The following is a 14955-nucleotide window of genomic DNA, read 5'->3' as shown; positions in this document are numbered from 1 at the left end:
ATCCGCGGCTCTTTGACTAGAGCCACACGGGGCTCCGCCTATGTACTGTTTGGCGGCCGGGCGTAATTCTGCAGTCTAAGTATAAATGCATGGAATTCTATCCCAGTATTTTGCGCCTCACGCTTCCTGCCAGTGTTGCCACACGAATCGGCAGAACCTCTCCCCGGGGATCAGTGCCGGAACTGGCTCCCAACTTACTGACTGGGCAACATCTGGGCTTTGCTCTCAGTAAGTTGATTGTAGGCAGGCTGAGGTGGGCAAGCCTTTCGTTTCGACGCTGGTGCGTCGTGGGAATTTCGGCCTGCGATTGTGGCAGCACTGCTTCGCGCGCCGCACCGCAACGCACCGCAACGCAGAGAGCGCCGTGCGAGTAGGCCGTCCGGCGGCACGCGCGCGCAGCGGGTCTGCCTACGCTGCCGATTGCAGGGGCTCTGGCCGCTCTTGCCGCCAGCGTCTCGCTCACCGCGGCCGCCATAGCTCTGTCTCTCTCACACTGCCTGCTGCTTTGATACCTCGCGCGGAGGTTGGCGGTGACGCCATGATGGCCTTGGCGGCCTGGCGAGAGAGACAGAGAGTCCGCTCGGCCGGTTCGGCTCGGCTCGGCTCGACTCGGCGCCCCATCCCCTTACAGTGCGCAGGCGAGTCGCCAAGTCAAACAAGACCGCGCAATCAAAATCGCAGCGATCAACTCGCCTAACTCGCCTTGGGCGTCGCGCTGCCACTTGCAAAAATGTCAACAAGCCGAGATAGCCAAGTTGGCGGGCCTTTCGCTAGTTTTCCTCATAGAGGCCTCGGGTTCGCGGAAGCCTCGCGGAGTGATTACTGCTCCTCACGAAAATTGAAAAGAATAATAATGCCAACTTCCGCTGGGTCGTGGTTTCTCACTTATGCCCGTGGTGTTCAGTTCTATCCGCGCCAACGGCCAAATCTGTTGAGATTGTTTTCACGAAGGCAGGACATAGAAACAGCGCCTCTGCATTAGATTCTCTCCACTTTTCTACGGCCGTCCCGGTGTGTCCCAAACCGAGTTACGACACAGCTAGTTAGCAGTTTTCAATCTCGTCGGGCCGGCGAGGGGCGGGTCGAGGGCTCGCCATGCAGGCTGCGTCCGAAGCTGCTCGGGGTGCGCCCCCCACAGCCGAGCCGAGTGCATGCCGCGCAGATCCTTGTCCGGACACGTCGTGAACATGATGATTCTGGTCCAATTTACTCCCGACTCCAACCAGTCGCTCTGTCTCTCTCGCACTGACGGGGCGTGCCGTGGCGGTGCGAGGGGGACGCCTTGCACAACAACTACCGCTCCGTCCTCGCTGATGCAATAAACAGCGCAAGGACGGCGTCGCGCCGGCCGCCCGCAGAAGGCTCACTCCGAACTGCGCGTTCGTCGCCCCGTCTCTCTCGCACTCACGGGGCGTGCCGTGGCGGTGCGAGGGAGACAGCGACATAATCAGTGTGCCGCCGCCGCGCGCCGCCGCCTGCATGCCGATTGGTATTCGCGGCGCGACCGAGGCGTGGCGCTGCAGCCGGGCTCCTCGCCGTGCTCCCGGTCTAGTCCGTCTCCGTCTCCGTCCGAGGGGAGGACTCGCCCCGTCTCTCTCGCGCCCCCGCGGTGCGCCCGCACGCCCCCGACGCCCCGCGAGTGCGGCGGAGACAGAGCGACGCTTAAGATTACGGCGGGCTTGGCGTCGCCGCCGCCCACGCCGCGCCGGTCCGACGCGTCTGCAGCGGACTGATTCCGAGAGTCGTTTTCATCGCTCTGTCTCTCTCGCACCGACGCAGACGCCCCCGACAGTGCGAGAGAGACAGAGCGACGAGAACGACCCTCGGAATCAGTCTGCAGTGCTCGGCAGATTCCCCCCCCCCCACGTCGCGTCGTTCGGACACCCCGACTGCCCGGCCGAGGCAGCGCCGCAGCGGCGCACGCATTTCATTATTTAGCCGTGTCGCCTCTCGCATGAAAAGGACCACCACAACATCGACCACAACAACAAAAACAAAAACAGCAGTATGTCGCCGCGCTGTCGCCCGCTAGCCCGCCCATCCGGCTGCGGAGAGAGGGCCGGTCCTTTCTGGAAACCTTGCCGCTGGAGGACCGGGGAGGAAACTGATAAGGGGGTGGGGGTCTAAAGGGGCAGCGAGAAATGAGCTGAGCTCTCTTTGAAACATGTGAACATCTTGATTCAAGGGGAGATAGAGCGACCGACTTTGTTTCGCAAAGTGGCGCAACTCCTCCTAGATTGCCGCGAGTAGATCCAAGAGGAAACGCCTGCGGGAGTAAACGAGAAAAAAAACAACAATGTCACAATGTTGGAGATGCAATTCGAAAAAACTTTTCTTTGGCAAAGCCCGCCTTGTCTTTACCACGCGTTCTGCACAACCGGTGCGTCTGAACGGAACCCGCTGCAGGGGCTCCTTTCCTAGACCAGCATCTCCCCCAGGAGGGGCGCACTGCCCGGCACTGCCCGGCGTTCCCCTACACTGCCCGACCCAGCGAAGTGGCCACAGAGTGGACTGGGGGCAGCTTGGGGCAGCTGCCGCGTGGCCGCCACACGTTTCCAACGGCCGGTGTAAGCGGGATATCCTACTCCCCGGATTGAGTTACTCCCCAGTACACCATCCCTAGGGACAATGTACTCCCCCAAATGGCAGACGTCATAGGGCAGATGCCGTTGTCGGCCTTGGGGGGGGGGGGCATCGCCCCCCCCACTTTGAGACCCTAAAGTGCCATTTTGAGCTCGAAATAGAGAGAAAAATATAGCAAAGTCGCAAATTCTTTGATTTTTGGCTTCTTGCTCGCTTCGCTCGCAGGTTTTCTTAATTTTCCTCCATTATTTTGCCGTTTGGCTCGCTTCGCCCACCAATAAAGCGTGTAATTAAGCTCTAAAAATGGCAAAAGTTGTGTTAAAGTCTAGAATTGTGTGAATTTTCGCTTTAAGCTCGCTTCGCTCGCTGGATTTGGGACACTATTAGAGAAGTCTAAACCGTATTGGGTGTTGCCCCTTAACGGTAGGCAACCCAACAATTTTTCATAAAAATTTCGCCCCCCCCACCAGAAAGTACTTCCGGCGGCCCTGGACGCTGGCACAGCCTCGCTGTTTGACGCTGGCACAGCCTCGCTGTTTGACGCTGGCACAGCCTCGCTGCTTGACGCTGGCACAGCCTCGCTGTGTGAGGCTGGCACAGCCTCGCTGTTTGACGCTGGCACAGCCTCGCTGTGTGAGGCTGGCACAGCCTCGCTGTTTGACGCTGGCACAGCCTCGCTGTTTGACGCTGGCACAGCCTCGCTGTTTGACGCTGGCACAGCCTCGCTGTGTGAGGCTGGCACAGCCTAGCTGTTTGAGGCTGGCACAGCCTCGCTGTTTGACGCTGGCACAGCCTCGCTGTTTGACGCTGGCACAGCCTCGCTGTTTGACGCTGGCACAGCCTCGCTGTTTGACGCTGGCACAGCCTCGCTGTGTGAGGCTGGCACAGCCTCGCTGTGTGAGGCAGGCACAGCCTCGCTGTTTGACGCTGGCACAGCCTCGCTGTTTGACGCTGGCACAGCCTCGCTGTTAGACGCTGGCACAGCCTCGCTGTTTGACGCTGGCACAGCCTCGCTGTTGAGGCTGGCACAGCCTCGCTGTTTGACGCTGGCACAGCCTCGCTGTTTGACGCTGGCACAGCCTCGCTGTGTGAGGCTGGCACAGCCTCGCTGTGTGAGGCTGGCACAGCCTCGCTGTTTGACGCTGGCACAGCCTCGCTGTTTGACGCTGGCACAGCCTCGCTGTGTGAGGCTGGCACAGCCTCGCTGTGTGAGGCTGGCACAGCCTCGCTTTTTGACGCTGGCACAGCCTCGCTGTTTGACGCTGGCACAGCCTCGCTGTGTGAGGCTGGCACAGCCTCGCTGTTTGACGCTGGCACAGCCTCGCTGTTTGACGCTGGCACAGCCTCGCTGTTTGACGCTGGCACAGCCTCGCTGTGTGAGGCTGGCACAGCCTCGCTGTTTGACGCTGGCACAGCCTCGCTGTTTGACGCTGGCACAGCCTCGCTGTTTGACGCTGGCACAGCCTCGCTGTGTTAGGCTGGACAGCCTCGCTGTTTGACGCTGGCACAGCCTCGCTGTTTGACGCTGGCACAGCCTCGCTGTTTGACGCTGGCACAGCCTCGCTGTGTGAGGCTGGCACAGCCTCGCTGTTTGACGCTGGCACAGCCTCGCTGTTTGACGCTGGCACAGCCTCGCTGTTTGAGGCTGGCACAGCCTCGCTGTTTGACGCTGGCACAGCCTCGCTGTGGAGGCTGGCACAGCCTCGCTGTTTGACGCTGGCACAGCCTCGCTGTTTGACGCTGGCACAGCCTCGCTGTTTGAGGGTGGCACAGCCTCGCTGTTTGGGCTGGCACAGCCTCGCTGTTTGACGCTGGCACAGCCTCGCTGTTTGACGCTGGCACAGCCTCGCTGTTTGAGGGTGGCACAGCCTCGCTGTGTGAGGCTGGCACAGCCTCGCTGTTTGACGCTGGCACAGCCTCGCTGTTTGACGCTGGCACAGCCTCGCTGTTTGACGCTGGCACAGCCTCGCTGTGTTAGGCTGGTACAGCGTCGCTGTTTGACGCTGGCACAGCCTCGCTGTTTGACGCTGGCACAGCCTCGCTGTTTGACGCTGGCACAGCCACGCTGTGTGAGGCTGGCACAGCCTCGCTGTTTGACGCTGGCACAGCCTCGCTGTTTGACGCTGGCACAGCCTCGCTGTTTGACGCTGGCACAGCCTCGCTGTTGAGGCTGGCACAGCCTCGCTGTTTGACGCTGGCACAGCCTCGCTGTTTGACGCTGGACAGCCTCGCTGTTTGACGCTGGCACAGCCTCGCTGTTTAGGGTGGCACAGCCTCGCTGTTTGACGCTGGCACAGCCTCGCTGTTTGACGCTGGCACAGCCTCGCTGTTTGACGCTGGCACAGCCTCGCTGTTTGACGCTGGCACAGCCTCGCTGTGTGAGGCTGGCACAGCCTCGCTGTTTGACGCTGGCACAGCCTCGCTGTTTGACGCTGGCACAGCCTCGCTGTTTGACGCTGGCACAGCCTCGCTGTGTTGAGGCTGGCACAGCCTCGCTGTTTGACGCTGGCACAGCCTCGCTGTTTGACGCTGGCACAGCCTCGCTGTTTGACGCTGGCACAGCCTCGCTGTTTGACGCTGGCACAGCCTCGCTGTTTGACGCTGGCACAGCCTCGCTGTTTGACGCTGGCACAGCCTCGCTGTTTGACGCTGGCACAGCCTCGCTGTTTGACGCTGGCACAGCCTCGCTGTTTGAGGGTGGCACCCCAGCCTCGCTGTTTGACGCTGGCACAGCCTCGCTGTTTGACGCTGGCACAGCCTCGCTGTGTGAGGCTGGCACAGCCTCGCTGTTTGACGCTGGCACAGCCTCGCTGTGTGAGGGTGGCACAGCCTCGCTGTTTGACGCTGGCACAGCCTCGCTGTTTGAGGGTGGCACAGCCTCGCTGTTTGAGCTGGCACAGCCTCGCTGTTTGACGCTGGCACAGCCTCGCTGTTTGACGCTGGCACAGCCTCGCTGTGTTTAGGGTGGCACAGCCTCGCTGTTTGACGCTGGCACAGCCTCGCTGTTTGACGCTGGCACAGCCTCGCTGTTTGACGCTGGCACAGCCTCGCTGTGTTGAGGCTGGCACAGCCTCGCTGTTTGACGCTGGCACAGCCTCGCTGTTTGACGCTGGCACAGCCTCGCTGTTTGACGCTGGCACAGCCTCGCTGTGTGAGGCTGGCACAGCCTCGCTGTTTGACGCTGGCACAGCCTCGCTGTTTGACGCTGGCACAGCCTCGCTGTTTGACGCTGGCACAGCCTCGCTGTTTGAGGGTGGCACAGCCTCGCTGTTTGAGGGTGGCACAGCCTCGCTGTTTGACGCTGGCACAGCCTCGCTGTTTGACGCTGGCACAGCCTCGCTGTTTGAGGCTGGCACAGCCTCGCTGTTTGACGCTGGCACAGCCTCGCTGTTTGACGCTGGCACAGCCTCGCTGTTTGACGCTGGCACAGCCTCGCTGTGTGAGGCTGGCACAGCCTCGCTGTGTGAGGCTGGCACAGCCTCGCTTTTTGACGCTGGCACAGCCTCGCTGTTTGACGCTGGCACAGCCTCGCTGTGTAGGCTGGCACAGCCTCGCTGTGTGAGGCTGGCACAGCCTCGCTGTTTGACGCTGGCACAGCCTCGCTGTTTGACGCTGGCACAGCCTCGCTGTTTGACGCTGGCACAGCCTCGCTGTGTTAGCTGGCACAGCGTCGCTGTTTGACGCTGGCACAGCCTCGCTGTTTGACGCTGGCACAGCCTCGCTGTTTGACGCTGGCACAGCCTCGCTGTGTTAGGCTGGTACAGCGTCGCTGTTTGACGCTGGCACAGCCTCGCTGTTTGACGCTGGCACAGCCTCGCTGTTTGACGCTGGCACAGCCACGCTGTGTGAGGCTGGCACAGCCTCGCTGTTTGACGCTGGCACAGCCTCGCTGTTTGACGCTGGCACAGCCTCGCTGTTTGACGCTGGCACAGCCTCGCTGTGTGAGGCTGGCACAGCCTCGCTGTTTGACGCTGGCACAGCCTCGCTGTTTGACGCTGGACAGCCTCGCTGTTTGACGCTGGCACAGCCTCGCTGTTTAGGGTGGCACAGCCTCGCTGTTTAGGGTGGCACAGCCTCGCTGTTTGACGCTGGCACAGCCTCGCTGTTTGACGCTGGCACAGCCTCGCTGTTTGACGCTGGCACAGCCTCGCTGTTTGACGCTGGCCCCCCAGCCTCGCTGTTTGACGCTGGCACAGCCTCGCTGTTTGACGCTGGCACAGCCTCGCTGTTTGACGCTGGCACAGCCTCGCTGTTTAGGGTGGCACAGCCTCGCTGTTTGACGCTGGCACAGCCTCGCTGTTTTACGCTGGCACAGCCTCGCTGTTTGACGCTGGCACAGCCTCGCTGTTTAGCTGGCACAGCCTCGCTGTTGAGGGTGGCACAGCCTCGCTGTTTGACGCTGGCACAGCCTCGCTGTTTGACGCTGGCACAGCCTCGCTGTTTGACGCTGGCACAGCCTCGCTGTGTTAGGCTGGCACAGCCTCGCTGTTTGACGCTGGCACAGCCTCGCTGTTTGACGCTGGCACAGCCTCGCTGTTTGACGCTGGCACAGCCTCGCTGTTTGACGCTGGCACAGCCTCGCTGTTTGACGCTGGCACAGCCTCGCTGTTTGACGCTGGCACAGCCTCGCTGTGTGAGGCTGGCACAGCCTCGCTGTTTGACGCTGGCACAGCCTCGCTGTGTGAGGCTGGCACAGCCTCGCTGTTTGACGCTGGCACAGCCTCGCTGTTTGACGCTGGCACAGCCTCGCTGTGTGAGGCTGGCACAGCCTAGCTGTTTGAGGCTGGCACAGCCTCGCTGTTTGACGCTGGCACAGCCTCGCTGTTTGACGCTGGCACAGCCTCGCTGTTTGACGCTGGCACAGCCTCGCTGTTTGACGCTGGCACAGCCTCGCTGTGTGAGGCTGGCACAGCCTCGCTGTTTGACGCTGGCACAGCCTCGCTGTTTGACGCTGGCACAGCCTCGCTGTTTGACGCTGGCACAGCCTCGCTGTGTGAGGCTGGCACAGCCTCGCTGTTTGACGCTAGCACAGCCTCGCTGTGGGAGGCTGGCACAGCCTCGCTGTTTGACGCTGGCACAGCCTCGCTGTTTGACGCTGGCACAGCCTCGCTGTGTTAGGCTGGCACAGCCTCGCTGTGTGAGGCTGGCACAGCCTCGCTTTTTGACGCTGGCACAGCCTCGCTGTTTGACGCTGGCACAGCCTCGCTGTGTGAGGCTGGCACAGCCTCGCTGTTTGACGCTGGCACAGCCTCGCTGTTTGACGCTGGCACAGCCTCGCTGTTTGACGCTGGCACAGCCTCGCTGTGTTAGGCTGGTACAGCGTCGCTGTTTGACGCTGGCACAGCCTCGCTGTTTGACGCTGGCACAGCCTCGCTGTTTGACGCTGGCACAGCCTCGCTGTTTGACGCTGGCACAGCCTCGCTGTTTGACGCTGGCACAGCCTCGCTGTTTGACGCTGGCACAGCCTCGCTGTGTGAGGCTGGCACAGCCTCGCTGTTTGACGCTGGCACAGCCTCGCTGTTTGACGCTGGCACAGCCTCGCTGTTTGACGCTGGCACAGCCTCGCTGTTTGACGCTGGCACAGCTTCGCTGTTTGACGCTGGCACAGCCTCGCTGTTTGACGCTGGCACAGCCTCGCTGTGTGAGGCTGGCACAGCCTCGCTGTTTGACGCTGGCACAGCCTCGCTGTTTGACGCTGACAGATCTTACTCAACTCGCGTCAGATCTTACCCTATTCTTGACCCTACCCTTCTCTTGGAAGGGGAGAACATGTACTCCCATGCTGGTAGGGGAGTACAATATCCCTAGGGACCAAGTACTCCCCTGCTAGTGGGGGAGTACATTGGCCCTAGGGATGGTGTACTCCGCCGGGGGAGTACACCATCCCTAGGGATAGTGTACTCCCCCCTTAGGGAGAGTACACCATCCCTAGGGATAGTGTACTCCCCTACCTCGAGAGGGGGGGAGTACATTGACCCTAGGGATAGTGTACCCCCGGGAGTACACTATCCCTAGGGTCAATGTACTCCCCCCCTCTCGAGGTAGGGGAGTACACTATCCCTAGGGATGGTGTACTCTCCCTAAGGGGAGAGTACACTGTCCCTGGGGATGGTGTACTCCTGGGAGTCAATGGTCACGAGAGTATAATGCCCCGCCCAGACCTGCCGCGGACGAGCGCTGTAATGGCGACTGCATCGTCGCTCTGTCTCTCTCGCACTCACGGGGCGTCCCGAAGTGGTGCGAGAGAGACAGAGAAGCGGTGGCACTGTTCGGAATCTGCTCGTCCCGCTGCACGTCGTGCACATCATGATCTCGGCGGGGGCTTCCTTCAATTTGCAATGCTGACACCACTTTGAGCGGGCGCTACTCGGCGGGGCGGGGCGGGGCGGGGCGGGGCGGGGCGGGGCGGCGGCGTGGTGGTTAGGATCTAGTGGACGCGGCCCGGCCCGGCCCGCCCCGGCCGCCATCCCCCTCCCGCTCCTCCGGCAAGCTTGTTACGGGTGGAGCGACAGGGTAATCACAGTGTAAAACCACTTGGACGGAGGCAAAGAGCAGTAACGACTCCATCCCCCACCCAGCCGCCCAGCCCCGCCCCTCCGCCGCCCCGCCCCGCCCCGCCCCGCCCCGCACGGCCCTGGCCCTCGCCCTTACCCATCCCGGGATGTTTTTGATCCTAGAACAGCAGCCGTCCCGGGCGCTCCGATTGCCGGCGGGCTGCTTCTGAACCGAGCTTTCGCCGCTTTGTCTCTCTCGCTCTCATGGGAGGGCCCGACGGGGTGCGAGAGAGACAGGGCTACGAAGCTCTGTCATTCGGCATCAGGACGACTGTTGATGTTCGTTAGGCGGAGCGTGGTGGCTGCGGCGCAGAGTTGGCGCAGGGCGCAGCGGGGCAGAACACCCCGTTACCTCCCTCTCCCCCCGCTTCCTGCTCTCATTGCTTTTCATAGCCACTCTGTGGCCCGCGCCGCGCCAGGCCCAGGCGGGCTGCGCCCTTTATGAAAAAACGGGGAAATGTCTGTTCCGCGAGCCAGGTGAAAGTGTGAGTGCGTAGCGGGACGCACAGAGGCACGCTCCACCCCCACCCCCAGACCTTGGCCCTGCCGCCCTGCCCGCGAGGTCCTCCTGAGTTGCCTTATCTTGTCCCACCCCGTCGCCACTCCTGGCGGCCTTCGTCGCACTCGCCACGCGGGGTCCCGCAACTTGCAGTGGACGCGGCGCTGGCGGTCCGGGTGAGAAATGATTGCGGACGGCACGTCGATGCGACGTCGTGTCGACGAATTACACGTCGATTTACGGCCGAATCCGCCGCATTTCCGCCACTACCTGTTCGGCGCGGGTCCCCGGGGCCGCGGCACGGTGTAGGGGAGGGGGCGGGGGCGGGGGCGGGGGCGGCGGGGTGTTGGCATTGTGGTGGTCGCGGTTTGCGGCGGCGGGGCGCAGGCAGGGCGGCACGCACGCACCCCTTGGCCCCACCTCCCTGCCGCCGTCGTGTCAGGCGACTGAGCGATGGAGCGATGACGCGAAGGGTGTGCAAGAAGGGCGCCGTGTCGCGTGTCGCCGTGTCTATCGCCGTCACTGCTCCCGGACGGCGCTGCCGTCCCTTTCGCACTCCAGGGCTTCCCGTAAGGGTGCGAGAGGGACGGAGCAACGAAACTACGGGACGTCGTTCGGAATGAGTCTGCCGCCCACGCTCGCCCCGCTCAGAGGGCTTGCTCTCATCGCTCTGTCTCTCTCGCACTCATGTGGCGTTCCGCGGGGGTGCGAGAGAGACAGAGCGATTGACGGTGCCGAAACACGCGCGGCGGCTTGCGCGAGGCTTGCGGCCAATCACGGCGCACTTGGCGGCGCTAACGTGATTTACGCCTCAATTATCGCCGCTTGACTATCTCTCTGTCTCTCTCCCTCCTCGCCGCCTGATTGGTCATTGGCCAGCAGAACCGCCAATTTGGGCTTCCGCTGACGCCGCGGCCGCGGCGCCCCGCCCCGCCTGCATCCGGAGCACTGGCGGTCCGGCGTTCGAGTCCGGACGGGGGCGGAAAAACCGGGGCGGCGAAATGAGGCGAAAACGTCCCCCAGGGCCGGCCTGCCCGGCTCGGCTCGGCTTGGCTGCCACTCCGTGGCCAAATGAATTCTGCTATTCTCTCCAGGATCTAGAGTCAGCGTCGCGTCGAGGCTCTCCAGTCGCCCTCACGACCGTGGAGACCCGGCCGGACTCGGAGGGGCTGGAGCGGGCTGGAGGGGCGCCTCTATAGAGACAAGGCCGACATTGTGGGGCCATTGCGGGGCTCTCTATTCACATTCAGCTCCTCCCCGCCTCGCCCCGCCCCGCTGGTGTGACCTGTCCCTGGAGGCCCAATGCACCCTGCGGGGGGTGTGCCTCCCTCCCCCTCCAGAAAGAATAGTCGCGCTGAACTCGTAAGAAGGGCTCTGCGGAGCCTCCAGCCGCCAGCCTCCAGCACTTGGGGCCCAACGAGGGGCGCGCCCACACCCCCACACCTGTCGCTTTCTTTTCTTCCAGCCTCTTGGGTGTCACTAACAGGCTGCCCGTTCCGCAAACTGTCACGGCTTTCTGAATTACGGCACATAAACCGGTCGACGCTAAGACGCGTCATTTCGGCGTAAATTCTCCCACGGCCTTTTCCTTCATGGTGCCTCACGTTTATAGTGCACACACGTGCTCCACGCACAGGGTGGTTAACCCCTCGTACGGAAAATAAAATTAAAATGTTGAATTTTTTTTGTAATTTTGCTCTGGCTGCGACTGTAACCGTAACGCCACTGCGTACTCTCCTTTCCCGCTTATCTCGGACCGGCGTTACCGTTTCTCTACCCGCAACCTCTCCCCTCCCCCTCGCCCTTCCTCTCTCCTCTTTTCTTGCAATTCCGAGTCAACTCCCCACGAGGCATAACCGCAATATTCTGACAATGTTCCGCGCGCACATTTCCATAACGTAGGCGAGTTTTCCCTCATCCGGGTGCCGCAGCGGCGCTAGGCAGTGCCTTTGCAGTGCCGTGCCGGCCATCGCGGCAAACCCGCGAGCAACCGTCGCGCGCGCTTCGCGGCTCCGCATCCCAGCATCCCCGCAGCGGCCTATGAATACAAGAAAATGGAGCACTATTATGCTTGCGCCGCGCATGGCGTGCATGTGCGGGAGGTGTGGGCCACACGGGGTCGCCGGCGCACCCCTCGGTCACCCTCAGTCCAGCGTGCACACTGTAAGGGCGGTTTGCCGGTCTGTTTCTTGTTCCAGGTCAAGCGTGGTGACTCTGGCCGCCGTGCTCGCCGTCATGGTGGGCCTGTCCACCGTGACCACCCCGGTAGCGGCGCGCTACCTGCCCACCAAGCGGTCCGACAACGAGCGCCTGGACCGCCTCGCCCACCTCATCAAGGAGGTGCGTACCGACAGCAGCCGTCGCTCTGTCTCTCTCGCACTCAAGGGTCGTGCTGCAGGGGTGCGAGAGAGACAGAGCGCTCTTCTGGCGGAAGAGCAACTTCAATCAGTCGGAGGCGGCTTGTTGTGTGTTCCGGAATTTTTCAGCTAAAAATACAATGCGCCTATGGTGCCTCTATCCGCGCACTGGTTTCCTTTGCTCAGCAAAACAAAAAAAAAATCGGACTCGGCCTCTTTTTTCAAGTCTTTTTCGGACCTGTTCGGTCATATCGTCTCCCCCGGTCTCCCCCGTAAGAGCCATCGATAGAGGTAAACATAGCGCAAAAATAATCTGACCAGCGCCGAGAGCCCTGGGCAGGGCTGTTGGCTATTTACAGCGGCTCCTTTTCCTCCTGTGTACACGCTGTATACACATTATTTCACGGCGCTGCCCCGGCCCGGCCATGTTGATAGCTTCCCGCTGCTGTGTTTCGCGAAGAATCTTTTCTGGCGGGACACACGGGCTCCGGACCGGACGGGGAGAAAGGAAAGGGGAGTGGGGGGGAGGGGGGTGGGGCAGCTCCGTTGGTTTAGGACGGCGCAGCGACTCACCCTCTGCTGCTGCTTACCCCTGTTGTTGGCCGAGCCGCGCGCCGGCTCTCCGACGGCGCGCGCTGCGGACTGGATTTCCTCGCGCAGCGTCTCTGTCTCTCTCGGACGCACACAGGACGCCCCGTGAGTGCGAGAGAGACAGATGCTCTGCTGCCCGAATCCACACAAACGTCAAGTGTAGCGATCCACGCGCTAAGCCGGCGGGATTACTTTCCGACGGGTTATGACGAAGACGATGATGGCGAAGGCCTGCGCGGACTAGGCCCCGCCTTTTGTGCACCGTGTCTTGCAGCCCCCGCGGCGCCCGAAGTGACGTCAGAGGGGGTGGGGGAATGAGCGCCAAGGAAACAGGAAGGAAGGAAGCTCTCCTGCCCCTCGCCTCATCCCTGTTCACTTCCGGTCCCTCTCGCTCTTGGACGTCTTGGACTTGGACGGGCTCGTCGTCGCCGGGGTGGGCGGGCCTGGCGGGCCGAGGTTCTCTTCACACCTGTAACTCGCCCCTCTCGCTCGCACTCGCAGTGGGGGCGGCACGGACTTTCTCCGCCGGGGGACTCCGGGTCGGACCCACACTAACACACACACGACGAGGGCGTGCCCGCCGGCGGCGCCTCGGCGGCGGCGCGAACAAGACCAGCCAAGTACAGCACGGGCGCGGCGGTAGCTTTAGCCGCCACCTGCCGGGCGTGCCGGGCGTGCCGGGCGTGCCGGGCGTGCCGGGCGTGCCGGGCGTACCGGGCGCGCCCTGCCCGGCCTCGCCCGGCCGCCGCCCGCCGGCGCGTTCGAAGGGCTTCCTGCGCTGTTGATATTGGAACTACTTTGCCAACTATGCTGCGGAATGAAACCGTAACAACACTATAAGTCATCACTAATGAATATTTGCGGAACGCGGCCAAGTTTGTGCCGCGCAAGCTAATGAAAGATCCAGCAGCCTTCGAGATTAACGCATCTGTGAGCGCCGCCGCTTCGGCCACCCGCTATAGCCAGAAGCGATTTTAAGGTTCGGCGACGGCGGCAGGGGTGATTTACTTGAGAGCCTTTACAGAGGGCGGATTTAGCAAGGCCCACCTGTAAGGCAGTTCCTCGGCCCACGGACGATGCAAGGGGAGGGGGAAGGGGGCTCCTTAAAACCGCGCGTGGCTCGGCTGCTGTTTCAGTCCACCTGGTTTCCCCAGGTTGCCTGCGGGCTGCGGCCTAAAGAGACGCTTGGGATTCGGAAGGCGACCTGACCCTCCCTGCTGCAGGTTGATTCCGTCGCTCCGTCTCTCTCGCACTCGTGGCGCGTCCCGTAAGGGTGCGAGAGAGACAGCGGCGTGTTCTGGCCACGCTGACCTTTCCCCCGGCGGCGAGCAGCTCGGTGGTCCCGGTGTCCACGTGACCTGTCAGCAGCCCCTCGGACAGGGCCTCGCCCGGGGCCACTGCCGGCCATGGCCATCAGGCGGATTGTGTTCGCGTCGCTCCGCCCCTCGGACATGCCCTCGGCCGCCATCCGGGCCCTCTGGCCTTTCGGCCCTTTTGGCCTTTTGGCCGCGCATCTCATTAGACAAGAAGCCCTCCGCGCCCTGGTTAGGTCCCCCTGGCCCCCTGCGAGATGCATTGGGGAAACTTGGAAGGCAGCGAGCCAAGCGGCGAAGCGGGGCGAAGCAGCCCGGGGGACTTGGCGAGGCGACTGTACTCTTCGTTCGCCCTGCACGCCGCACTCGTTCATCCTCGCAGCGACCCGTCGCTCCGTCCCTCTCGCACCGACACCGCACGCCCAGCACGCCCCGAGTGCGAGTGCGAGAGAGAGAGAGAGATGTGCGGAACCAGTAACCAGTCAGCAGCTCGTCCGCTCGCTCGAGTGCAGGCCCGGCCCCCGATTCGGCCCTGATTGCATGCGCAGGCAGCAGGCTGCTTCCTACAGTGTTGTCTCTCTCGCACTCATGGGGCGTCGCGTAAGGGTGCGAGAGAGACAGGTGGTGCGGAATCAGCCTGCAGGTGCACGCCAAACACAAGCGGCGGGGCGGGAGACAGGGCTTTGGGCCTTCCCTCTCTCTCTGCTTCGCGCTCTTCGCGCCCCGGAGCAGCGGTGCCGAATGGGTTGCCCGCCCAACAGGCGCGGGCAGTGCGAAGCTCGGCGCTTGCAAGGCGGCGTCCATCTGGGGACGGGGAACAAACATGCGCGCAGGTGCGAGAGTGTGCGTACGTGTGTTTGAGTGTGTGAGTGTGTGCGTCGGGGTGTTGGGCCTCCGGCGCTGTCTCCGGCGTCGGTGTGTGCCCAGCGCGTTACGGCGCCCGCCACGCCTTGATGCCTCTCAGGCAATTATGGCTCGTCACACAGAGAAGCCTCAGCCCGGCCTGCCAATCAGCAGACTTGCCGAGACAGCCGCGGAACATCCTGGAGTTAGTGCCT

The 14955-nt window shown here is 62.7% G+C and overlaps 1 protein-coding gene across 1 annotated transcript in view; it reads left to right on the top strand.

Annotated features, from left to right (window-relative positions):
- The window catches only part of LOC117643765, a 33171-nt gene that overhangs the window by 2991 nt on the left and 15225 nt on the right, over nucleotides 1–14955 (top strand). Inside the window, exon 2 of the mRNA XM_034382839.1 lies at nucleotides 11835–11976. Within this exon, the coding sequence (XP_034238730.1) occupies nucleotides 11835–11976 (142 nt within the window). The remainder of the gene's footprint in view (nucleotides 1–11834; nucleotides 11977–14955) is intronic.

This window comes from Thrips palmi, unplaced genomic scaffold (genome assembly GCF_012932325.1).
Source record: "Thrips palmi isolate BJ-2018 unplaced genomic scaffold, TpBJ-2018v1 HiC_scaffold_17, whole genome shotgun sequence".
NCBI classification, from domain to species: Eukaryota; Metazoa; Arthropoda; class Insecta; order Thysanoptera; family Thripidae; genus Thrips; species Thrips palmi.
This window is presented reverse-complemented; position numbering and strand designations above follow the sequence as displayed.